Genomic DNA, 26499 nt, shown 5'->3' with positions numbered 1-26499 from the left:
ACAACTTGGGTTGTTTTGTGCATTTTGATTGCCATTTTTCTGTGGTAGCAATGCCTACATATCATTAAGCTGCAAGCTCTTCCCATCAACATAAGTTAATAAATTTAATTTATAAAAATCATGGGACTTTAAATTTGGATCGATCACATTTTTTGTCTAAATATATGTGGATCACTTAATGTATCCATTGTTTATTATGGTCCGAAAATGTAAAGTATACACATATAATTAATGTTTTACTTTTATGACCAATGAGAAATAATTAATGTTTTACTTTTATGACCAATGAGAAACAAGAAGTATACGAAGTAATATAAAGACTAATTACTTTTTTAATATTTTCTGTATTGTCAATTAATACATGACGTTTGAAGTTATTATAAGGATTTACACTTTCACTTTCATTGTAAATAATTTGAATTCTTATTATAAAGGTTAAGAGTTAAGACTAGTAATCTTTTTAATAATGTAACAATATATAATTGAATAATAGTTATAAACAATTTTCAGACTTTAAATAAATTAAAATTAAATCAATTAACTTTATTCTTAGCAACAAAAATTCTAGAATGCAGTTAAATATTAAACAAAAGACAAAGAAATATATATTTTTATCAACAATATATTGGTCTGATGATGTAAAACCTTATAAACCTTATTGGATTTTCCAATAAACTAACAGATTCACATTTAGCTTATTGGGTGCAGCACCTTTTAGAAGGGGTAATTACACACTCTGGAAGAGATTAATTCTTTAAAAATGCACGTAAATATACTACAGAAAGAAAATAAATATTTTTAGTATATGAGTACCACCAGAATATCAGATATAGATTTGTGGGCATTTTTCTGTTCCCATGAAGACAAATAACTAAACCAAATATTCACAAGTGACATAAGAATATTGTTTAAGGACAAGAAAAAGAAACTTTATCTTAAAAAATGATACAATATCATAAGAATATCATCGAATGCTGAACTTAGTTCTGCAATACTAACTTCTTTTTTTTCTTCCCTAAACAAATTTCCTTGATATTCTCGTTAAAGGAAGTAGAACAATTTTAATGGAGCTAATTTTTATACTATCACTCTTGATCAAGCAATGAAAACAAGGTTGTGGCAAGGTCTTCCAAAATATTCTCCAACATTATATTCCAACCTTAAATATTAAAGCCAGCAAAAGTTGAAAAAGTCACAAATAATACATGGCCAAATTCATCAAAATTTTGGAAATTACATAGCCATGCACGTGTAAAATAATAATGCAGCAAAGCAACTAATCATATCATAAAGTTAAGAGTGATGAGAATGTATAGATAATTTAGTATAAGGAATTGGTAGTGATGCATTTTTGTCACAATATAAACTCCTATAGTTTCGATCTATCACACCCTTTTTGGATTAACTTTTATGGTTATCCACTCTTAACGGTTCTAAATTTAGAAAAACTACATTTAACATTCAATGCTACCATCATTATATAAGCAATACTTAACTTGCTTGTTAGAGACTCACACCAAGCTAATATGCTTTGTGCCAAAACAATAACTTGATTTCAATTGGTATAGGCTTGCCAAGGTCTTGTAGCTTTGAACCTGATACATAATCTCAAGACCTTGGACAACCTTGCCATTCAAGTCAAGGATATATATATATATATATATATATATACATCTATATATATATATCTATATACATATATACGTATCATACCAGATACATAAACATGGGGAAAATAATGGTTGTTTTCGTCGTCTTGGTCGCTTTTGCCGTTGTTATTCCATGCTTTGAGGCTGGAATTGCTGAGTTTGATGATTATCTAAAAGCTCAATCTGAGGAAGCTAAAAAACTTGCTCTTGAGACATATGTGCCAAACCCTGAAGAGATTAGTGAAGACCTAAATCTACATGTTCATAAGTATGTACAAATAATGCAAACTCTTTTATTATATTACAAGATGCATGATTGTAAATCATACCATTTTGCCATTATATGATTTACGATTGGTGGGGTTTGAATGGCTCGATCTATGTAGTTTTAATCAACAAGCAGAAAGACTATTTCGAGGACATTTCATTCATTAATGTCAAATGCAACATAACATCAACCTTATACATTTTCTCTTTAGAAAATATCTAAACACATTTTTCTTGCACTTTGAATCAATGTAGGGCAATGGAAGAATATGAGCTTGAATTGACAAACAGCACAACAAGAAGGGTTCTAAGACAAGGAAAAAGAGCTAGAGGACCATGCCAAGCTTCAAATCCCATTGATAGATGCTGGAGGTGCAGAAGAAACTGGGCCAATGACCGTTTCAGGTTAGCCAGATGTAGCAAAGGGTTCGGGCGGAGAGCCACGGGTGGGCTTGGTGGTCCCATCTATGTGGTTACTGATCCATCAGATAAGGACTTGGCTAACCCTACTCCAGGAACACTTCGTTATGCTGCCACAAGAAAGGGTAAATTATGGATCATATTCAAGACTAGTATGGTCATTACATTGCAACAAGAGTTGATGATTTCTTCAGATAAAACCATTGATGGTCGTGGTGCTAATGTTCAAATTAAGGGTGGTGCTGGACTCACAATGCAGTTTGTGAACAATGTTATTGTTCATAATCTTAGGATTAGTAAGATTGTGGCTAAGAGTGGTGGCATGATTAGGGATTCTTTTGATCATGTTGGGTTTAGAACAAGGAGTGATGGTGATGCTGTTTCTATTTATCAATCATCAAACATTTGGATTGATCATCTTTCATTGTCCCAAAGTGAGGATGGTCTTGTTGATGTTATCCAAGGTTCCACTGGCATCACAATCTCAAATTGCCACATGACCAAGCATAATGATGTAATGTCTTATTCTTCTTTACATGCTATTTACTATTAATAATTTTATTTGCTTTTAGTTAAGATAAGTCGACAGATGAGAATATGTTTGAGTCAAACTCATAAGGCTTACACAAATCACGCCTAATGAGCTAGCTTTTGGGGTTGAGTTAAGTCTAGTCATTCTAATATGATGTGAGAATCTGACTCTTTCGATTGACCACCTACGAATGTCTAGTCTTGCAAACTTGGTCGAGCTAATGCTTATAAAACGTAGACAACTCTAATCCTATGATTTAGCTTTTGGGGTTGAGTTAAGTCTAGTCATTCTAATATGATATGAGAGTCTGACTCCTTCGATGGACCACCTACTAATGTCCAATCTTGCAAACCTGACCGAGCTAATGCTTATAAAACGTAGACAACTCTAACCCTATGATTTAGCTTTTAGGGGTTAAGTTAGGTCAACCCGTTCTAATATCACCAACAACCACCTTTAATGAGCTAGCTTTTGGGGTTGAGTTAAGTTTAATCATTCTAATATGATATGAGAGTCTAACTCTCCCGATGGACCACCTACAAATGTCCAATCTTAAAAGCCTGACCGAGCTAATACTTATAAAACATAGACAACTCTAACCCTATAATTTAGCTTTTAGGGTTAAGTTAGGTCTAGCCGTTGTAATATCACCAACAACCACCTTTGCATTATTGATGTGAATGTTTATTATTACAGGTGATGTTGTTAGGAGCCAGTGATAGTTTCAGTGGTGACAAGATCATGCAAGTAACAGTGGCATTCAACCACTTTGGTCAAGGATTGATTCAGAGAATGCCAAGAGTAAGATGGGGTTTTGTCCATGTTGTGAACAATGACTACACTCATTGGATAATGTATGCAATTGGTGGTAGTTCAGGTCCAACACTTTTGAGCCAAGGAAATAGATTCATAGCTCCAAACAATGCTGCTGCAAAGGAAATCACACATAGAGATTATGCATCACCAGATGTATGGAAGAATTGGCAATGGAGTTCAGTGGAAGATCACTTCATGAATGGTGCTAAGTTCATTGAATCAGGTCAACATGTTAAAAATCTTCCATACAAGAAACAGTTCATAATGAAACCAAGACCTGGAATTCATGCAAATAGGTTAACTAGATGGGCTGGTGCACTTCCTTGTTTTGCAGGGTTACCTTGTTAGAAAACATGTTTGTCTTTTCTTAAACATGTTTTTTATGTCTTAAAAGAAACACATTTACACAAAAAATTGTTATAAGAATCATGTAGGGTGAGTTGCTCCTTATGATTTAGAAGATATATGTGTTTATGTAAACATATTTGTAGCAGCCTTGTGAGAGAGTGGAAGAAGAGAATGTGTTTTTGCTTTTGCTTGGCTTCAAGAGATGATGACAAGAAATAAGATCACAAAATTCTAAGTCATTCATGTGTTAATTTCTTTTTCATATTTTGTTTTTGATGAACATATCAACTCTTATTATATGAATCAATATTGTTTCTAGGGATTCACTTAACTATATATGGATTATAGATTTAATAAAAGTTTTATCTTGGAGATGGATTTGTGAATATCAAATCTACCTTATGACTTTACTATTATATATATTAACCCTTGTATGTAAATATGATTTCTACCAACAGACGTTGGTTCAAGTGGTACATTAGAATATACTTTTATATAAAGACAATTCTTAGTCACTTTTCATGGATGGTATTTCAATTATTCATCCCTCTCTCCATTCTTGTTCCTAAATCATAAGGAATGGGAGGTGTATTAAGATTGAAAGATCATATGACATATATAGTTATACTCATTTGTTTAATGAGGTCAATTTAAGCCCAAATTTAAGAAAAATTTATATAACTAATTTTTAAAATAGAGGGAATCCACTTAATATACTCTTACATCTCAGTTACCAATTCTTAGAAAATCTAATGATTTAGATTCATTCACTAATTCAAATGATTGGATTTTCCAAGAATTGATAACTAAGATATGAAGTAAGTTTAAAAAACTTACGGATAAATGAATCTCACCCTTTTAAAAAATATATTACATTTATAATAAAAAACTACATATTAGATATTGGAATGGAAGGGCAACACTTTTGGACCTTCAGTAACACTTTGACATAATGGCATTGTTATCCGAAAATACATTTCAAGAAGATTCTAGAATGAGTAACAACTCTTTTCTTAATTTTTTATTTATCAAAGGTTATGTTTTTTGGGAGCTAAAGATATTTTTTTTAATTATTCATCTATCAACATATCCTCATATTAAATCCTCTTAATAATAACATATGTCACAAAATAATATTTTATTAATAATTAATTTATAAGTGATATATGATTTTCTTAAAGTAAGAAACTTTATAGGAGGATTTAATACGATGATATATATCATTATTCATCTAATAAAATATGTTACTAATTGTGATTAATTGAGAAAATAGATTCAAGTTAAAATTTTAATAATTAATTACTTTTTTAACTAATCCTAATGATATACTTTTATGAGAGAGAAGATATCCTCACTTAGACCTTCCCTCAAAATTAACATATATATAAACCTATTAGTGAAAGCTATCAATCCGACGATCACAAATATCCAAAGCCTATTTTCTTACCGAGATCCAACGGTCTATATCCATTTCCTGCGAAAGAAGAAAACATTTAAAAAACATGTCTGAAATTAGGGTTTCCACAGTTATATATTCTCTCAAAGCTTATTTACTCCACCGTTCAGCTCAGTTACCCACTCAATATTCTTCAACCAAGATTGAATTTTGAGATCTCCATTCAAGAATCAATGGCAAAGGGTCCTGGTCTTTACTCTGACATTGGCAAAAAAACCAGAGGTTTTTTCTTTCTCTCTCTTTCTATATCTCCATGTTTTGTTATTATTCATGTTTTATATATTTTAATCTGATTTATTGTTATTATTATTATTTGATTCATGTTTATTTCTCTGTTTGATGTAGATCTCCTATTCAGGGATTACAACAGTGACCAGAAGTTTACCATCACCACATACTCTCCCACTGGAGTTGTGAGTTTTTATTTATTTATTTATTATAATTATTATTTTACATTTTGATTTTTCATTAATCTGTTTTATTCAATTTCGTTGTTGGTTTTTTTATTTATTATTTGAGTTGATTTGAGTAACTATGAAAGAGAATCTGTATTGTGTTATGCTGTTTTGGGAGACATTAGTATAGTACTATGTGTGTTATCTAGAGGTGAGGCCTTACCTGCTCACCTGGTACGGCCTGATCATGATCGGGGCCGAAAAGGGTCGGGTCTAGGGCCGAGTATGGGTTCAAATGTTAGACCCGGACAATATTTAGGCTTGGATATGGACCAAGCATGACCGTCCCCGTCCCCGTCCATGCTCACCCTAGTGTTATTTGAATGGTTTCTAGGTATAGGTATAAAAATTTTATAGTTGAATTATTTTCATATATATTATTTTGCTGTTGTTCAGGCTATAACATCATCAGGGACAAGGAAAGGTGACCTTTTTGTGGCTGATGTTAACACTCAATTGAAGAACAAGAACATCACCACTGATATTAAAGTGGACACTAGTTCCAATGTGAGTTTATTTTATCTTCGCTGGGAATATTTTGTTACCGTCTTTTAAAAAGATATGAATTGTCATCGGACATGATTTATGATTGAACATCATGACGTCATTTGATTCATGTAACCGACTTCATCTAATTGGACTAAGGCTGGGCTGTTAAAAGTTATGAATTGGTTATTGGTATGTATTTTGGTACCCCGAGAATGGATTTTCAGTAGATTTCCATTTGTTGGTTTATCTTTAAATTATATGTTGAAATTCATTTGTTGATATGCATTAAATAATAAAATTTCAGCATTAAATAAATTATTGGCAGTATATTATTCCAAAATATGTTATCACGCTGACGATGACTATCCATATGCAAATATCCTTAACATTCATCAAATACGTAAGAGTTGTTGATTCTGAACATACAATTTAGGTTTCATTTTCATTAAACTGAGATTTGCTGATGCCAACATAATTATGTGCTTATATGAGTATAAATTTGGGATGAACTAAATCATTCTATACACTATACTCCGACATGATTTAGATATAACCGTATAAGTGTTTGAGGGAATGGAAATAGAAGATAGTATTTGAAGATTTTTTGCCTGTTAGCTTATGCTATTATCCTGTGTATTCTTTTTATTTGATGTTATTACTGTGTTTAGCTTATGTTGATGCAATTTTTAGATGATTGAAAATTGATAGCGGGCACAACATAAACCGATATCAGTTATGTTCATAGCTGCTAGTGTTGGCTTGCTTTAATTATCCTAAGTTACTCAAATCTTCTTTTGTATACTATTAAATGTTTTTCACTAATTTTGTTTATGTCATGCATTTCAGCTCTTCACAAATATCACCGTTAACGAGCCAGCTCCTGGGCTCAAGGCTATCTTTAACTTCAAAGTTCCCGATCAAAGGTCTGGAAAGGTGCGATAATTAATCTTTTTTGTATGAGAAGCTTTGAATATTCACAGGAAAGCATATTCACTAATCTTAGAAATTATCCTCATTGAAACTGTATTAACTTTCAATTTTGTCGTCTGTTGCGTGAAACAGGTGGAACTCCAGTACGCTCATGAGTATGCTGGAATTAGCACTAGCGTTGGTTTGACTGCAAACCCAGTTGTCAACTTCGCTGGTGTTGTCGGGACCAATGCAATTGCTCTTGGTGCTGATCTTTCATTTGACACCAAAATCGGAGAGCTAACAAAACTCAATGCTGGGTTGAACTTCACCAAGGATGACTTGGTTGCCTCATTGACTGTGTAAGTACCCGTTGTCTTATTCTAACTCAATGTAACCGATATGATTTGCTATGCTGAATGAGTGGGAAAACTAGATGATATAGGATTATGAATGAAGCATTACGGAGAAAGTTGAGATTTCTCTTATTGTAGAAAAACGTGGAAGAGAGTCCATTTTTAAAATAGTTAACTTCTACCTTTTAAAATAGTTAACTTGTGAAATATTAATTCTCCTTCTGAATTTACGATTTTCACTCTATATTAATCTTATACCTTGTATAATTGATGTTTCATGTCCTATAATTTTATAATCTGATTGATATATACTGAGTTTTGATGAATTTTTGTATGCAGGAACGACAAAGGTGATGCCCTTAATGCTTCATACTATCACGTCGTCAACCCATTGACGAACACCGCGGTTGGTGCTGAGGTGACTCATAGGATCTCGACCAATGAGAACACTCTAACTCTCGGAACCCAGCATGCTTTGGACCCATTGACGACAGTGAAGGCACGCGTCAACAACTTCGGCAAGGCCAATGCTCTGATCCAGCACCAGTGGCGCCCCAAGTCATTCTTCACCATTTCTGGCGAGGTTGACACCAAGGCCATCGAAAAGAGTGCTAAGGTTGGATTGAGTTTGGCTCTCAAACCTTGAGAGTAATTTTGAGTGATGATTCATGCAGAAGTATGAGCATGCATTAGGAAGAACTTTTAGTTGTTTGTGTCAAAACTCTGATCTATTTTCTTGAGGTTGGTTTTCTTTGGACAGAAGTAGTATTCATGTTGTTTTGATTGTATTGCATTTTGAGCAATTCAAGGTTGAGAAATAAGTAATAGATCATTTCTATAAACCAATGTTACCATAAATCACTGCTTACTTGAGATTTGATAATGTTGTCTCTTGTCATATTTGTTTTAGTTTGTTCTTACCAAATTGTTGTTGGGATGTTTCATTTCGGTAAAGAGTGTAATATTCATGCATCGTAAATGTAAAGATTTATACGGTCATTATATCATAGTAGTATTACTAAGAGCATCTCTTCATTTTTTGGGTAAGGGACTAATCCACTTCGGGTGCATGACCGTCTTTCCTAACAAATGTCATTTTCAGGAATCGAACACTTAACTTTTGGTTATCTCGAGGATTTAGTAGAGTCTTACACTACTAAATTAATATATTGTTGGTAATACTAGAACTTGCCTTTATTTTGTTGCTTAAAAAATCAAATATAAATATGGAAGAATTGCATTGAATTTTATTATCAATTATTTGTACTTAGTACCCTTTAATTCTTAAATAAATTGATTATGTCACTTCATCTATGTTGATGGCTATTATAAATTTATAATGCTTCAATGTATAGCTTGTTCTTTAAAATAATCATGCTTCCAACACCTTGTTCATCAATGTAATCATGCTATAAGCACTTAAGCTAATGGTATTAGTATTGGCTACAAATTTTGTTGAAAGGGTAAACACAAACATAAGCCATTCATGGTTTTTGAATTATTCAAATAATTTAGTTTTTCATAAGTATCAAGTAGCTCTTTATAGAATATAGTAACCTTCACATTGGAGGTAATTTAAGTTAGAATAAGATCCAATTTGAAACAATAAATGATTTAATTTTGTAAGAAATTTATCAATTAGAGTTGTTGAATATCCAAATGTAATAAAAAACCATTAAATTAATTTGTTTTTTAAATTGATTTTTTATTTCAATTTTTAAAAGTGAATTTAATCTCATTTGATTCATCAACATATTTTTGTTGTTCAATTATCTATTTTACTTGTATAATATTTCTAATTTCTCTCACCCATTCACTCCAAAAAATGTCACTCTTCTGCCGTAACCAAATATTATTTTAAGCATATAAAACTGATTTTTCTTTTTCTTTCCAAACTTATTTCTATCTTCCTAGTTTAAATGGTTTTATGTTATTTAATAAATGAAGCATTTATATTGCTTTTGAAAAATATCACAAATATTATTCAACGTTCCCAATGGAATGAATTTGAGATAAAAATGATGGACTTTTATTGTAGACAAACAAGGACTATAAAGTTATCAAAGAGTATAACAATTTCTATAAAAGTTAGTTTGAGATATGCATTGATGAAGGGGAAAAGGTAACTATGTTCACGAGACGCTCATCTAATGAATTTAGGGAAAATAGATATACGTTGTTTTATACTCGTAAGTCAAAATCCTATTTTCGAAATTTTAACTTATAATCTGTGAGGATTTCAACTCAACCTCTATATCATAAAGTAAATAATCTTATTATTATATTTACACTTGCCCTCAAAATAAGCATTGATGAAAACTAACAAAAAAACAAAAAAAAAGTGATTATAATAAATGAGCTCTATTATTTAAACATCAAACCAAATTTTGAATATCAAACTTTATACATCATATTTTTATCCCTATGTTGAATATCAAACTTTATATATCATATTTATATCCCATAGAAATGGGGACTGGTTGGTTGTGCACAATAAGCATATGACTATGCTAGGGTTTAATTATAGTCGATGTCCCTGTTTGACTTAACATGAAATATCAACTTACGAGAATAAGGTTACATACATCTAATATCTTTGGACCTCGATAGATGATAGCCTCGTATGCGCTTTTTTTTCTTCATCCAAGCCTACACCAAACCAATTTTTATAGAAATTGTCATACTCTTTCATAACTTTAGTCCTTGCTTCCCCCAATTAAGTCCTTCATTTTCACCTTAACCAAATATGAAAGCAATTTTTTGAAAAGCAATTTTTTGAAACTATCCTGAAGCAAACATTGAAAGCTGCAAAGTAGCACTTAATACAATAAAAGGAAACACACAAGGCAAATAAAGTATTTCCCTAATCTATATATACTAAACAATGCACCAGAAAAGCCATAGTTATGTTATATACACATCAAGGAGAGTTTATTTCAATTCTGGGAGGCATTGCCCTGAAGGAGACCATCCCGAATCTGCGCGGCAACGTCCCTCACCACGCCAGGGCCGTGTGGTATGAACACAGATGAGGACTTTGATGATGCTCCAATCTCTTTCATAGTGTCAAAGTATTGAGTCACTAGAACCATGTCCATGATATCTTTAGCACTTGTCCCGGGCACATTCGAGGAGAATGCGAGCACGCTATCCCGAAGCCCATCCACGATGGCCTGGCGCTGGCGAGCTATGCCAAGTCCAGACAGATACTTGGACTCGGCCTCTCCCTCGGCTTTCTTGATCTGCAGTATTTTATCCGCCTCAGCCTTCTCGTTCGCGGCCAACCTCATTCTAGCAGCTGTTGATAAAATTGTGAAAACGATCACGATATAAACACAATCACAGAAACAAAACAAAATGACAACTATGAAAGGCCTAGCATATTACCTGCATTGATCTCATTCATCGCTTTCTTGACGTTAACGTCCGGCTCTATATCGATGATGAGAGTTTGGACGATCTCGTATCCATAAGTAGACATGGCCTAAAACATTAAGGTTGAATTAAATTGTTAACAAGGATTATTACAACCTTAACAAATTATGAATGGTAATATTTCATACAAAGGAAAAGATTAAAACAAAAGATTGTACAGAACAATAAACACCTTTTCAAGTTCATTTTCAACAGACTTTGCTATATCATTCTTTTGCTCAAAGACAGAATCTAACTCTAGCTTTGGCACACTAGCCCTGATAACTGAAGAAATGCAAAATATTAGCATCTTATAAAGAAGAAAGCCTCATACAAAAACAAAAAAAAACAATTATGAATTATGATATAAAATATAGCACAAAAATTAAAAATGATCCACAAATGGAAACTACAAATGAAGCAAATGTACTAATCTATGTGTAGTTGCAGGTGTAACACCCCAGTCTCGGCATATTATCCATCATGAGTCTATTGTGCGTGTCACCTTTAAGCTTAAATATCTCATACATTATTTTATCCCCCGAAAGGGAACCTCTGCGTGTAGCTTAGTGGTAGCAAGTAGCGACTCAATGGAACTTATGACTATAAGTCCATGAGCAATGGAACTTAGGGAAATAAAATACTGCAGGAGTATTTAAGCTTGAGGGTGACACGTCCAATATATTCATGGACCCGAGTGTCGCATGTCAAGGTTGGGGTGTTACAATAGTATTTTTATAATGAAATGAAGCAGAATAGTGACTCCACTTACCATCAAAAACATATGATTGAATCTGTCCCCTTGTGTTGGTGAGCCTATAGAATGCATCAGATGCTTTCTCAGCCACAGCTCGATATTGAACAGATGCAACAACAGTGACAAAAACATTATCCTAACAAGTTCATGTAGATTTAGTATTCACATTCAAAATCAAATGATTTAACACTATCTTTAATAAAGCTTGAAGTAAAACAAGTGCATTGGAAGCAGGTAAGAAATTTACTTAAGAAATCCATAGAATTCAAAGAAACATATTGTTGAAGGCAAATACTCATTTCGGTCTATAATGTTTTTCAACCTTAGCAGTTTGGTCACTCAAAAATCGAAAAACCGATCAAATACCTTAGTTTTAGTTTCACATTTAACATTAAGTTGTTGCACACGTAGTGAGAGTCCACCAGCTATCTTGTAACCAAAGAACCAAGGCAAACAATGACATCCTGGTTCTAAAACATCATCAAACTTTCCAAAATGTTCCTTGATAGCAACATTTGACTGGTCTACTTGATAAAAACCTAGTGCTTGACCCATCTTTCAATTCTACAATGAAGAAACTTTAAACATGAAGAATCATAACTAGTAATCAAAAGGGTGTGAAAAGAATAACCCAACAATAAATTTTACACTAGAGAATGAAGGCAAGACCAAGTTTTTATTTTGAAGCATTTATGAGAGTATGAGACTTGTTTAGGAAGAGTAAAAGCAATAAAACTGAAGAAAGATAGTTTTTTTATATGTATAAAATATTGATTAATGTTAACATTATAGTCAAATTTTACATGTGAGTTATGTGATCAAAAGAAATGAAAATAAAAATTATGTGATCAAAAGTAGGTGTTAACTAGTGGTGTAATGTCCTACTCGATTTTCTCACAATGTCCAAAAGTAAGGATTTTGAGCAACACTTGTTAGAAGGAGTAGTCATACGAGTTAGGATCATCTCTATTAGTGGAGACAAATACTTCAAAAAATAAAGGAAAATGCAACTTCCATTGACACATTTGTCCTTTTGATTATAATAAAATTATACTTTTGCTACTAGAAACAAGTACAAAAACATACACTTACTTGTCGGATCCTTGTTTGTAGTCACACACCCCGAAATAAGTAACTAAAAAATAGTGAGGCTACCCTAGTAGTATTAAATAAAATATGAAAATAGATGACATACAAAAGATAAGGAGAATGAAATTCAATTATGCAAGCAAAAGAAATAAAATTTAGTTTTCAAAAGTACACATTTAGATTTGACATCCTTAAACCAAATAGAACACAGAAAAAGACAAACATAGAACCCCAAAAACTAAAAAACAGAGAAGGGTGAAGAATTTTCAGTAAAACCTTTGGATCCATAAAACCAAAAAGCTCATGGAATAAAAAAAGACACAGTTTCCAACTTTTAAACAATTTGGAGTTAATCTAAAAAAATAAAAAATAAAACTTTTGAAAATGAGAGCAGCAAAAGATGAGAAGAATGAAAGAATTGCACCTTTGAGAGGAAATATAAAAAAGGGTACAGAGATATTTGATGCAAAGATTGAAAACAAGTTGCTTAAAAAGTAAACCTATATGGATATTAATAGTGTGACAAAATTATCAAATCTACTTAATCCAAAAATTATTACAAAAAAAAAGGCATATACAATATACAACATGGAATATATAGAACATAAGTACTTTTATGTTTTTTGTGTTATTATTTATACAAACTTTTAAGTAAAATTAAATTTTTAATGTATTGTCAAGATTTTATTGGTCTATCGATTAAAGCTAATGAATTAAATTATCTAAATAGATAGTTTTAATAATGTATAGATTCAAATTCATACATTATATTCAATAAATATTCATAGATATATCTACTTGGATTTTTTATTTTAAATTATTCAAAAAAAAAACAAACATTTACAAAAGTTTTATATTAATTTTCAATTTTTTTCACTATCTTAACTCTAATTTTCTCCATTAGATAATGATGATATGAATGATAGGATATGAGAATGTGGTGTGATCAATAATAAAATATAACATATCTAAATATCTATTAAAAAATAAACACATAAAACTTTAAACACCATATTATATAGAATGTTGTAAAAATGATTTTTTTCTAGAATTTGTTTCTTAACAAAATTAAAAGCTCCTTTTAAAAGTTTTTTTCTTTGAAAATGCTTTCCTTTTAAAAAAACACGTTTTTAAAAACGTGTGTTTTTGAACTTTTAAAAACTTGTTTTAAAAGCTTGATTTAGTAAAAAAATGATAATTTTAAAGTGTGTTTTCTAAAATGCTTTATTGAATATGTGGTTTTTAAGTGGAAGATTTTATTTCTCTGAAGTACTTTTAGTAAATGGAAGGTTTTTAATAAGTATTTTCTTCAAAAATGGATTTAAATTCAATTTTTACAAAAAAAATCAAATAGACCGAATATGTATCTAATTCATTAAATTGATTAATTGAATGTTTTGGATAGTTTTGAGTATCATTTTATTTTATGCATCTTTCATAATTTATCTTATTAAATATTTATCCTCTTCCTAAGAATTGTGCAAAAAGATAAACCCAAACCCAAAAGCTGAACTTTTTCAAATTAATTCATATCAGAAGTTGTAAAATATGCTAAAGAGGTTTTTCAATTTTATATTGCCGACAAAAGTATTATTCATATTTAATAACAATTCTTAAACAAAAGTAATAATCAATAACACGTTAATTTAATAATGTAAGTTTATATTAAATATTTAGATAGATCAAAATGTCAATGATTTAATTAGTATATGAGATAATTGTTAAGCGGAACAGTCATACACCTCCGAAAAAAGAGGTTAGTTACTTTCTCATAAAGTGAAGAATATAACACAAAAAATAATATACTAAAGAGTTAATGACATATAAATTGTGTGGAAAAAATTTATGGCACATCAATAATATATAATATACCAAATTGTTGAAAATTACCATACCAAATTTATTCCCTTCAAAACCATACCAAATATATTAAATATTACTTTGGTACTTGGTTAATAAAAAGATGTGAACATAACTAAAGGTGCAAGGATAGTAATGACAAAATATTACTTTAAGATTTGGTGAGAAAAAAATGATATGAACATAAATAAAGGAACAAAGGTAGAGATAGCAAAATTGGTCATGTCCACAAAATGCTCAAAAATCAGAATTATACAGATATATCTGTTTATACTTACCCATTTTAAAACGAGTTAATGAGTCGTCCACAATGCCGATAAATAATAAAAAATTCATAAAACAAGAAAAATTAAGATCTCTTTTTTTTCTTCTTTTTCTTGTAAATTTTTTTAACAAACAGGAAACAAGTGGCATGATTGTAATAATAAATGAAAAGTGAAGATAAAAATAGAAAATTTCTTAAAATAAAAGTGCCCATAACTCACTTAAAATCACTTAAGAGAAAAGAACCATCCAAGTTCAGCACTTGTTATATAGTTTAGAAGTAAAACTCTTAACATGTTTGTGGTACAAGTATAACATTTAATTACATTAATAAGCATTTACTTCATAGTAAATAGTTCATTATACAATGAGAATGTAAAAAACTTTGAATAACATGAGTTAACACAATCACCATTTTTCTTCTTTACAAAAAATACATTCTGAAAGAAAATTAAAACCATGAGAAAGTGGAAAAGTTAAACAACTTCAGTGTACAACAATTCCTTTCTTTGAAAGCTGTATATGTCACTTTGCACTTCACTTTCTTTCATCTGATTTTGGAGACTTGTTATAATGAGGATATGGAGAACCATGTTGTGCACTTGAACTTGACAAGGTCCTTATAGCTTGACCCTTTTTCGGTAAAGACACTAACTGTGTTTTAATCACATTTTTGCAATTCGGCATGGACAAGGTTCGGTCTACTCGCGCATCCTGGAAGTTATAAGATGAGTTAGCCATGTCCTTAAGGTTTGGCAAAGGCTTTAAAGCTTTAACAACTTCACTTATCAAAGGCCTAGCTTTCGGATCTCGGCTAAGGCACTGAGAAGCTAGCTGAGATGCTTTCTGTGCCCCTTTAACCGAGAAGTGACCTTCAAGGCGTGGATCCATTATCCGGAGGAACATCCTCCAGTTTCCAAGCATAGGTCTTGCCCACTCCACCAGATTGTGTTCCCCAGTTGGTCTTCTCTTATCAATACATCGCCGACCAGTGAGCATTTCCAGTAGCACTACTCCAAAACTGTAGACATCACTCTTCGATGTCAAATGCCCTAATCAGCATGGGAAGTTTCAGGTTAATATTATAAAGAGTAAGTGTACATCAATGAATCGAAAGAGTAAGTGTCCAAATCGATGAACATGATGTAGTTTTTATATCGAAAATACTAATAAAAAACTTGTGTTCTTCTGAATTGTCTTACATTATGATTGTTCATCATTTCAATACAGTTATCAATCTCACACTCTTTATTTGAAAATGTCACTTTCTTCCCCATTTTTTCTATAAAAAAAGGAGGCATAGAAGAACTTGATATTTTCTATATTTAAATTTTGTTTTTACCTTATTCTGTTTGTAATCGTTCTAATAGCTAAAGAATATGATTTTCGGGTTCAGGATTTGACTTGTGTTGATAGAATGAAGAATTATTTACTCGAAATAAACACACAGCATTAGTTATGTTTTTCAGTTTTGACGAGTGTTGCGCTGAATCCAGTACACTTTGAATAGCAGTGAGCATTAGTCACGAAGGATGTGTTGAACTGGGGAGCTTCGGGTGAAGTTGTTGGCGAGTCATGTTTAGTAGCTGACATGACTTGCTGTTGAAGGATTATGTGACGCCTGCTTCCGTCTCGAACATATGGTTCTGCAGCTTGCTGAAATGGTGATGTCCAATGTGACTGGTTAATAATGTGTGGGTTACCTCGCTACGCCAAAGAGCTTGACCATGCTGCAATCTACAAAGTTCAAGCAGGGGCTTTGGATACGATCCATGATAGAGTTTGAACGAAGAAACTTAAAGCCATTGCTGACATTCAGCCTTGGAGGCCCGGCTCGAGTTTGGAATCAGTTTAGGGTGTAGGTTCTGTTCAGCTCATGATGGTATTACGGAGAGGAAACAGAGTTGATGTTTTGAACTTACCTTTGTGTTTTAAAAAAAATTGTATTTTGATTTAATTTCAATAAACTTTAATATTTTTTTCTAGCAATGGTTAAGATTGACTCACTTCGTTCTCTAAAGTGACATGTCTCACTTTAGATACTATATGAAAATTTCAGATACTATTAGCTATCTTGAGTCTGAATTACGTAGTGAATTATCAAGTTCAATAAAATTTAAAGAAATAACACAATCCAAAACAAATATGGAAGGATCAAAACTCACCTGTCATAACATACTCCGGAGCAGCATAACCATACGTTCCCATAACTCTTGTCGATACATGTGTCTTTTCCCCCTCAGGAGCGTCTTTGGCAAGTCCAAAATCAGAGAGCTTCGCATTGTATTCCTAAAACGATATTTGCTTCTTAGTTTGAGTTCGAGGATGAATAAGAAATAATTAAAACATCCTTGCCTAGTTTACTCACATACCGCATCTAACAGAATATTAGATGTCTTGAAATCACGATATATTATCGGCCTCTTAGCTTCTTCATGGAGAAAAGCAAGACCTTTTGCGGCACCAAGTGCAATTTTCATTCTGATAGACCATGGAAGAGGCAAGGGCCCTTCTGCATAAAACATGGTTGTTACCAGAAAACAATTAACCATTGCACATGGATTTTTTTACGGGCATAGTGCCAAGCAGAAAGAAAAAAATGCATTACAGAAAGAGAACTATTTTATTATGGTCTTCGTTTTCTCTACGTATGAAAGCCTGTGATTAAATAATAATTTAGGAGTCCAACAATTAGTGGCGAATCAAATAATGGATTCATAAATCTATTCAACACATTTATGTTTCCATTGGGGAAGTTATAGCATCAACAACAGTCAAGCTCATTTTCAGCCGATATAAACAAGCAGTGGCAAAGACATTCGGGAATAAAAGGGGTCAGTAGCGTACTTCTAAAGAGGTGGTTATCCAAACTGCCTCGGGGCATAAACTCGTAAACTAGTAATCTTTGGTCATCTTCAATGCAGAAACCAATCAGTTTAACTAGATTAGGATGGAGAAGGTCACCAAGATAGTTTAACTCGGCCTGTAAAAAAGAAAATGAAAATGAGAATTTTAACAAAACAAGAAATGTTTAAAATAAATACGGAAAGAAGGGGGGAAACTGAGACGGGTATATAGGTTGCATACAAGCCATTCTTTGTGACCCTGCTTTCCGTTGTGGTTGAGGGTCTTGACTGCGACGGTTAGCCCCGTGCCTGGTTTCATAGGTGCAGTTCCGTTCTCCTCAATCCAACCCTTGAAGACACAACCGAATCCTCCTTCGCCGAGAAGACTCTCTGGTCTGAAATTCCTAGTTGCCACCCTAAGACCATTGAATGTGAATTTTCTCAAACTAGAAGCAACCTTCAACTCTTCACTGAATTTTGGAGTTGAAGGGATACTTTCCGCATTACTAGTTGGTGATGAGGACTCTGGAGGAGGAACCGTTTCATTTGTGCTTTTTACAAATGATGACTTTTTTCCCACTGATCAAAATAATCAATAACTTAAAATCATTAGTGATTTGGTACTGTCACCTAAGAATGAGAATTAACAACCACTTGCATGATTCGGTTATGGCAACATCATTATATTTGTATAGTGACTAAATAGTCGAGACAACTAAGCAGTGCAGTTCAAATAGCAAAACATCAAACAATAACAACTTGGTCCATGGCAATTCATAAAATAAAAGGTTCAGAAACTTTTAGATGTATAAAACTATTCATTTGTCTTCACCTAAAAACATAAGCTCGTGGAAAAGACAACTTGTGACATGGTATCAGAGCCATCCTGACCAAATTGTCAGCGCCACTATTACCGATCCTTGCTGCTAGTGCCACTATTCGTTTAATTTTAGCACTAGGTAGATGAGCTTGAGCATTGTAACTTCAAGCCCAAATGGCTCTTTGATGAAGGGCATGTTAGATGATATATAAAACCATCCATGTGCCTTCCCCCGACAACTTAAGGTTTTGGGAAAGACAATTCATATCAACTTTTTCAACATTACTTATTGTAATGATGCATATAGTGATGTTAAGGAATTCAATAGTCACAACAACAGCAACTAGATAGCCCTTACAAGTTACAGTATACATTTATCCGGCTTTCGTCTAATCGAGTGCATACATTGCTTACAAAGAATATTACGAAGCAGTTCAATGGTACTTCAGAAAATAACATATGGTTCTTAAAATCTGAAGTTGCTAGCAAATGAATTAGTTATAACTCCAACTTCCTCAATACAACAACAATTCATATCACTTCAGTTCCAAGAAACACAAAATCCATATTGTTTCTGAAAAAACACACTTGCAGCTCCTAACATAGAAAGGCATGGTTAGATCATAGAATCAAAAAGTAAAGATAAAAACAAATCATCTTGAGTTCATTTAAATGACATTTATTGCATTTTTCCTAATATACTATTTTTCTCTCAATGATCATTAATTGTTTTTCACTACTTAAATTTTTTTGGTACTACCAAGGGTCTCACCCTAAAGGTAAGGACTAATCCTTTCAGAGTACGTGGTTGTTACCCTCGACCTTTTGGTCATCCTGAAGATCTAACAGAGCCTTACATCATTAGACCAACGTCTCATTGAATCAAAAAAATGTGTAAAAAAGTAACTAATGCACTCTAATTCTTCAAAATAGACATATATAAACTAACTATAATAAGGAAAGAAAAATTACCATTTTGGGTACTAGTGGCACTTATGGAAGTATCAACCTTTGAAGTTGAAGGTATGCAGTTTCCACAGAAAGTGAATTTAGGCCAACACCCTCTCTTCTTCTCTTCATTACCATCTACCTTTGACTTTCCAACATCTAAACTACCAACTTCAATTGCATTATTTCCAAACCCCATCTTCCAAAAAACTCTTACAAACAATTTTTCATACCCAAAAGATTCAAACTTTATAGAAATTAATTAAACCCACTTCAACAATAGTTTCAACTCTTCAACCCAATAACAATAATTGAAAAATACACATGAAATTAAACATAAACCTTAACTGGACAAAAAAAAAAGAACAATAACATAGTATTCATTCAATGATGTTTATTAAGGTTCAACAAATATATGTAGTTAAAGAATGAAAAGAAGAGAACCAAGTTGTGATTTGTGAAACTGAATCCAAAGTCCAAAGCTTGTGATAGAGGGAAAGATTTTCCACGCCGGGCAGTTAGGGCAGGCTTGTAATATGAAAAGTAGACAATTGGGCAGTCTGGGCAAGAGAGAGAAAGGGACAAAAGTTTCTTTTTTTTCCTTCTAAATTGATAGCTTCGAAAACATTGGAAGATAAATACATTAGTGACTCGAAAAATTAATATTAAATTTGTTTTTGAATAGAAACTAAGTTAATTAATATTCTAAGGTGATGTGATTACATGTTAGTCAACAATTATTGATTTATACTAGGCGTGAAGCTACTATTATAAATTTATAATGTCACAATTTACTAATTCAAAGTCTTCTTTAGAAACCCAATTTCAAATAATAAGTTAAAGAATTCAATGATAATTTATGGTTTAAGAATTTACTTGGAAATTAACAACAACCTCCACACTAATATAACTTTTTTGTGTGTGTTTATTTATGAGTTTTATATCTCTATCATATATAAAAAATATTCTTATAATAATAAAGATAAAATTCATTATATTATGATACATTTTAATTATTTTACCCAAAAAATTCTACAAGGTTCTAAAGAAAATCATAATCTTATGAACCCACACATAATTCCTTCCTTTAGTATAAGAGAGTTTGTGAGGAATGTGGGTAAATATGGCAAAACGGGTCGTCCGATTTGTTTAGCTCGTACTTGCAAATGCCCGCAAAAATTTAAGTGGGCGTGAACATATTCATATTAGTTTAATGGATAAATGTGTGTGAGAAAAAAGAAAGTAGAGAAATTTGATCCATTGCCATAATTTAGTTCATTGTAGAAATAAAGAAGGTTATGTGATCTACATTTGAAACCATTCTTTCTCAGCTGGGAAGAAAGGAGCATATGGATAATGATAATGGGACAAAATAATAAAATTGGATCATGTGAAAAGTTATTGGAACAACTAGTTAAAAGTGGTTTAATTATTATGGATGTTATAATGTTTCTCTTCATCATTAATTTTCAAATTACAAATAATTTATCAACCAGACGTATTGACTAATAATGTAAGGTCTCATTGAATCTCGAATGTCAATAGTTTGATTCTTCATAGCGTTACTTGTTGGGTCAGCCATAAACCTCGAAACAAATTAGTCTTTACCTAAAAAAAATATAGTACCAAAAAATTACAAATAATTTTAAATTTCTAATTACAAATATTAAATTAGACCCACTTAAAAATAATTTTAAAACTTATATACCTAATCACAAATTATCACTCTTTTTAAAAAAAGTAGTTTTTCTTTTTTAAATATCTGACTAAAAAACCAAGTCAATATCAATTGTGGTTGCTTCTCTTCATGTATTAACTCAATTTTTTAAAATATTTTTTGGTCAATGTAAGTTGGGACTTGAGAGCACTAGCACTAGCTTAATCATTCATTCATGTTATTTACTTTAAAGTTTTTCTTTCACACTATTAATTATATATTATATAGTACAATGGTTATGTTACCCTCATTGATTTTAAAATTCTTCATAAGATAAAGATAGTTACTACCATCTAGAAACCACTTACATAACATTCCCATGATTTTTTTTGCTTTCAAAACAAGTTAAGTGATATTGTTTATTAATATATATTTTTGTCATCATATAAAGAAATTATGTTAGCATAAGGAAATTAGCAATATCTTTTCTACATAATAGGAGGCAATGTATAACTCACCCTCGTGGATAACAATGGAAACCTCCGTAGGCACACACTTGAACCAAACCTATATGTATATGCTTGAACTGAACCCAAAATTAATAGGAAAATCTGATGTGATTGGGTTCGGGTTTTACCCAGGTTTAATTTTCGGGTTTGAGTTTGGATTTAGTAGAGCAAAGACCCTAATCTGAATCTACCCTAGAGTAATGTAATTCAATTTAAAATTTATATCATGTATCCATTATTTTTAATTTTTAATTTTTAATTTTACTTTAAATACTATTGGATATTCCATAAAAGGTTCAGAAACTTTTAGATGTATAAAACTATTCATTTGTCTTCACCTAAAAACATAAGCTCGTGGAAAAGACAACTTGTGACATGGTATCAGAGCCATCCTGACCAAATTGTCAGCGCCACTATTACCGATCCTTGCTGCTAGTGCCACTATTCGTTTAATTTTAGCACTAGGTAGATGAGCTTGAGCATTGTAACTTCAAGCCCAAATGGCTCTTTGATGAAGGGCATGTTAGATGATATATAAAACCATCCATGTGCCTTCCCCCGACAACTTAAGGTTTTGGGAAAGACAATTCATATCAACTTTTTCAACATTACTTATTGTAATGATGCATATAGTGATGTTAAGGAATTCAATAGTCACAACAACAGCAACTAGATAGCCCTTACAAGTTACAGTATACATTTATCCGGCTTTCGTCTAATCGAGTGCATACATTGCTTACAAAGAATATTACGAAGCAGTTCAATGGTACTTCAGAAAATAACATATGGTTCTTAAAATCTGAAGTTGCTAGCAAATGAATTAGTTATAACTCCAACTTCCTCAATACAACAACAATTCATATCACTTCAGTTCCAAGAAACACAAAATCCATATTGTTTCTGAAAAAACACACTTGCAGCTCCTAACATAGAAAGGCATGGTTAGATCATAGAATCAAAAAGTAAAGATAAAAACAAATCATCTTGAGTTCATTTAAATGACATTTATTGCATTTTTCCTAATATACTATTTTTCTCTCAATGATCATTAATTGTTTTTCACTACTTAAATTTTTTTGGTACTACCAAGGGTCTCACCCTAAAGGTAAGGACTAATCCTTTCAGAGTACGTGGTTGTTACCCTCGACCTTTTGGTCATCCTGAAGATCTAACAGAGCCTTACATCATTAGACCAACGTCTCATTGAATCAAAAAAATGTGTAAAAAAGTAACTAATGCACTCTAATTCTTCAAAATAGACATATATAAACTAACTATAATAAGGAAAGAAAAATTACCATTTTGGGTACTAGTGGCACTTATGGAAGTATCAACCTTTGAAGTTGAAGGTATGCAGTTTCCACAGAAAGTGAATTTAGGCCAACACCCTCTCTTCTTCTCTTCATTACCATCTACCTTTGACTTTCCAACATCTAAACTACCAACTTCAATTGCATTATTTCCAAACCCCATCTTCCAAAAAACTCTTACAAACAATTTTTCATACCCAAAAGATTCAAACTTTATAGAAATTAATTAAACCCACTTCAACAATAGTTTCAACTCTTCAACCCAATAACAATAATTGAAAAATACACATGAAATTAAACATAAACCTTAACTGGACAAAAAAAAAAGAACAATAACATAGTATTCATTCAATGATGTTTATTAAGGTTCAACAAATATATGTAGTTAAAGAATGAAAAGAAGAGAACCAAGTTGTGATTTGTGAAACTGAATCCAAAGTCCAAAGCTTGTGATAGAGGGAAAGATTTTCCACGCCGGGCAGTTAGGGCAGGCTTGTAATATGAAAAGTAGACAATTGGGCAGTCTGGGCAAGAGAGAGAAAGGGACAAAAGTTTCTTTTTTTTCCTTCTAAATTGATAGCTTCGAAAACATTGGAAGATAAATACATTAGTGACTCGAAAAATTAATATTAAATTTGTTTTTGAATAGAAACTAAGTTAATTAATATTCTAAGGTGATGTGATTACATGTTAGTCAACAATTATTGATTTATACTAGGCGTGAAGCTACTATTATAAATTTATAATGTCACAATTTACTAATTCAAAGTCTTCTTTAGAAACCCAATTTCAAATAATAAGTTAAAGAATTCAATGATAATTTATGGTTTAAGAATTTACTTGGAAATTAACAACAACCTCCACACTAATATAACTTTTTTGTGTGTGTTTATTTATGAGTTTTATATCTCTATCATATATAAAAAATATTCTTATAATAATAAAGATAAAATTCATTATATTATGATACATTTTAATTATTTTACCCAAAAAATTCTACAAGGTTCTAAAGAAAATCATAATCTTATGAACCCACACATAATTCCTTCCTTTAGTATAAGAGAGTTTGTGAGGAATGTGGGTAAATATGGCAAAACGGGTCGTCCGATTTGTTTAGCTCGTACTTGCAAATGCCCGCAAAAATTTAAGTGGGCGTGAACATATTCATATTAGTTTAATGGATAAATGTGTGTGAGAAAAAAGAAAGTAGAGAAATTTGATCCATTGCCATAATTTAGTTCATTGTAGAAATAAAGAAGGTTATGTGATCTACATTTGAAACCATTCTTTCTCAGCTGGGAAGAAAGGAGCATATGGATAATGATAATGGGACAAAATAATAAAATTGGATCATGTGAAAAGTTATTGGAACAACTAGTTAAAAGTGGTTTAATTATTATGGATGTTATAATGTTTCTCTTCATCATTAATTTTCAAATTACAAATAATTTATCAACCAGACGTATTGACTAATAATGTAAGGTCTCATTGAATCTCGAATGTCAATAGTTTGATTCTTCATAGCGTTACTTGTTGGGTCAGCCATAAACCTCGAAACAAATTAGTCTTTACCTAAAAAAAATATAGTACCAAAAAATTACAAATAATTTTAAATTTCTAATTACAAATATTAAATTAGACCCACTTAAAAATAATTTTAAAACTTATATACCTAATCACAAATTATCACTCTTTTTAAAAAAAGTAGTTTTTCTTTTTTAAATATCTGACTAAAAAACCAAGTCAATATCAATTGTGGTTGCTTCTCTTCATGTATTAACTCAATTTTTTAAAATATTTTTTGGTCAATGTAAGTTGGGACTTGAGAGCACTAGCACTAGCTTAATCATTCATTCATGTTATTTACTTTAAAGTTTTTCTTTCACACTATTAATTATATATTATATAGTACAATGGTTATGTTACCCTCATTGATTTTAAAATTCTTCATAAGATAAAGATAGTTACTACCATCTAGAAACCACTTACATAACATTCCCATGATTTTTTTTGCTTTCAAAACAAGTTAAGTGATATTGTTTATTAATATATATTTTTGTCATCATATAAAGAAATTATGTTAGCATAAGGAAATTAGCAATATCTTTTCTACATAATAGGAGGCAATGTATAACTCACCCTCGTGGATAACAATGGAAACCTCCGTAGGCACACACTTGAACCAAACCTATATGTATATGCTTGAACTGAACCCAAAATTAATAGGAAAATCTGATGTGATTGGGTTCGGGTTTTACCCAGGTTTAATTTTCGGGTTTGAGTTTGGATTTAGTAGAGCAAAGACCCTAATCTGAATCTACCCTAGAGTAATGTAATTCAATTTAAAATTTATATCATGTATCCATTATTTTTAATTTTTAATTTTTAATTTTACTTTAAATACTATTGGATATTCCAACATAAAAGAAATGAAATAATATAAGAGAAAATAGAAATGTTAGAGAAAAAATGAAACGAAAGTGATATCATACTTTATTTAGTACATACATTATTTTGGGTTTTTTCCGATTCGGGTTACCCGAAACCCGACAAATTCGGGAATGATATTTTTATTTCCAACCCCCCATTGAGTTCGAGTTCAGGTTCAGTTTTTAAATTTCGAGTTCGAGTTTGGATATATGCAAAATCATCCCCGACCTACCCTATTGTCATTCCTACTCACCATACAACAACCAATTTAGCATTGTGGGTGGATATGTGAATTATATTTTCACATTTATTTATAATCTTACAAGAGAGAAAAACCTAAAAATACCTTGATTCCTTTTCAAATTACAAATAATTTTAAAGTTCATTGATCTAGTTACAAATGTTTAATAATAGAGATCAAATTACAAATAGTTTCAAAATTGATGTACCTAATTATAAATTATCCCTAAAACCAAGTCAATGTTAGTTGTGATTGCTTCTCTTCATGCATTACCTCGTTTATATAAAAATTTGCAATGAAATACATATAACACGTCATATTTAGAGATTAATAGATTTATACTTGTTGGTACTATCATTTATGATTAAATTTTAATTAAAAATAAATTTTTAATGAGTTGACAATATTTCATTAGTTATCTCCACATACAGAATTCATGGAAGTCTTTCTCTCTCACTTTATATATTTATATATTTGTTTGGTCAATGTTACTTGGGACTTGGGTTGGGAGCACTACTGCACGCACTATCACTACCTTAATCATTCATTCATCTTACGACACGTTATTTACTTTCGTTGTATTTTTATTTACAATATTTATTAATGATTGTAATATTTATATATTATTTTATCTATAATTTATTTGTATTATGTATT

At 31.5% G+C, this 26499-nt stretch overlaps 4 protein-coding genes across 6 annotated transcripts; 2 read left to right on the top strand and 2 right to left on the bottom strand.

Moving 5' to 3' along the window:
* Positions 1711–4271, top strand: LOC109347324 (pectate lyase-like). The gene is made up of 3 exons (XM_019587094.1): positions 1711–1917; positions 2172–2850; positions 3565–4271. The coding sequence occupies exons 1-3, from the start codon at positions 1727–1729 to the stop codon at positions 4030–4032; spliced, it is 1338 nt and encodes a 445-aa protein (XP_019442639.1). The 5' UTR covers positions 1711–1726; the 3' UTR covers positions 4033–4271.
* LOC109347326 (outer plastidial membrane protein porin-like) lies at positions 5565–8558 on the top strand. The gene is made up of 6 exons (XM_019587096.1): positions 5565–5710; positions 5834–5901; positions 6340–6450; positions 7279–7365; positions 7495–7703; positions 8037–8558. The coding sequence occupies exons 1-6, from the start codon at positions 5662–5664 to the stop codon at positions 8341–8343; spliced, it is 831 nt and encodes a 276-aa protein (XP_019442641.1). The 5' UTR covers positions 5565–5661; the 3' UTR covers positions 8344–8558.
* Positions 10489–13456, bottom strand: LOC109347325 (hypersensitive-induced response protein 2-like). The gene is made up of 6 exons (XM_019587095.1): positions 13382–13456; positions 12235–12432; positions 11884–12004; positions 11305–11396; positions 11085–11181; positions 10489–10995 (listed from the first exon to the last, which is right to left on the bottom strand). The coding sequence occupies exons 2-6, from the start codon at positions 12421–12423 to the stop codon at positions 10634–10636; spliced, it is 861 nt and encodes a 286-aa protein (XP_019442640.1). The 5' UTR covers positions 12424–12432; positions 13382–13456; the 3' UTR covers positions 10489–10633.
* LOC109347323 (probable serine/threonine-protein kinase PIX7) lies at positions 15318–23740 on the bottom strand. Of its 3 annotated transcripts, none has more exons than XM_019587091.1 (6): positions 23160–23740; positions 18169–18506; positions 17929–18064; positions 17454–17593; positions 17247–17370; positions 15318–16133 (listed from the first exon to the last, which is right to left on the bottom strand). In XM_019587091.1, exons 1-6 carry the CDS (start codon positions 23332–23334, stop codon positions 15619–15621), a joined length of 1428 nt encoding a protein of 475 aa, XP_019442636.1. In that variant the 5' UTR covers positions 23335–23740; the 3' UTR covers positions 15318–15618. The 3 variants fall into 3 exon arrangements, with proteins under 3 accessions (XP_019442636.1, XP_019442635.1, XP_019442638.1); XM_019587090.1 differs by lacking the exon at positions 23160–23740 and adding an exon at positions 19720–20299 and having other exon boundaries at positions 15319–16133; XM_019587093.1 differs by lacking the exon at positions 23160–23740 and adding an exon at positions 19720–20299 and having other exon boundaries at positions 15320–16133; positions 17454–17590.

Source organism: Lupinus angustifolius, chromosome LG05 (genome assembly GCF_001865875.1).
Source record: "Lupinus angustifolius cultivar Tanjil chromosome LG05, LupAngTanjil_v1.0, whole genome shotgun sequence".
Taxonomy (NCBI): domain Eukaryota; kingdom Viridiplantae; phylum Streptophyta; class Magnoliopsida; order Fabales; family Fabaceae; genus Lupinus; species Lupinus angustifolius.
Note: the sequence above shows the minus strand (reverse complement) of the source record. Positions and strands in the feature narration are given on the sequence as shown.

Excerpts from the sequence above, each read along its gene's own strand:
- LOC109347324 (XM_019587094.1), top strand. The coding sequence starts at position 1,727 with ATGGGGAAAATAATGGTTGTTTTCGTCGTCTTGGTCGCTTTTGCCGTT. Across the intron at positions 1,918-2,171 it reads CTAAATCTACATGTTCATAA|GGCAATGGAAGAATATGAGC; the intron begins GTATGTACAAAT and ends GAATCAATGTAG. Across the intron at positions 2,851-3,564 it reads ACATGACCAAGCATAATGAT|GTGATGTTGTTAGGAGCCAG; the intron begins GTAATGTCTTAT and ends TTATTATTACAG.
- LOC109347326 (XM_019587096.1), top strand. The coding sequence starts at position 5,662 with ATGGCAAAGGGTCCTGGTCTTTACTCTGACATTGGCAAAAAAACCAGA. Across the intron at positions 5,711-5,833 it reads CATTGGCAAAAAAACCAGAG|ATCTCCTATTCAGGGATTAC; the intron begins GTTTTTTCTTTC and ends TGTTTGATGTAG. Across the intron at positions 5,902-6,339 it reads CATACTCTCCCACTGGAGTT|GCTATAACATCATCAGGGAC; the intron begins GTGAGTTTTTAT and ends GCTGTTGTTCAG.
- LOC109347325 (XM_019587095.1), bottom strand. The coding sequence starts at position 12,423 with ATGGGTCAAGCACTAGGTTTTTATCAAGTAGACCAGTCAAATGTTGCT. Across the intron at positions 12,005-12,234 it reads AATGTGAAACTAAAACTAAG|GATAATGTTTTTGTCACTGT; the intron begins GTATTTGATCGG and ends TGAACTTGTTAG. Across the intron at positions 11,397-11,883 it reads TCAATCATATGTTTTTGATG|TTATCAGGGCTAGTGTGCCA; the intron begins GTAAGTGGAGTC and ends GCATTTCTTCAG.
- LOC109347323 (XM_019587091.1), bottom strand. The coding sequence starts at position 23,334 with ATGGGGTTTGGAAATAATGCAATTGAAGTTGGTAGTTTAGATGTTGGA. Across the intron at positions 18,507-23,159 it reads TGCCACTAGTACCCAAAATG|TGGGAAAAAAGTCATCATTT; the intron begins GTAATTTTTCTT and ends TATTTTGATCAG. Across the intron at positions 17,371-17,453 it reads CTAATATTCTGTTAGATGCG|GAATACAATGCGAAGCTCTC; the intron begins GTATGTGAGTAA and ends ATATCGTTTTAG.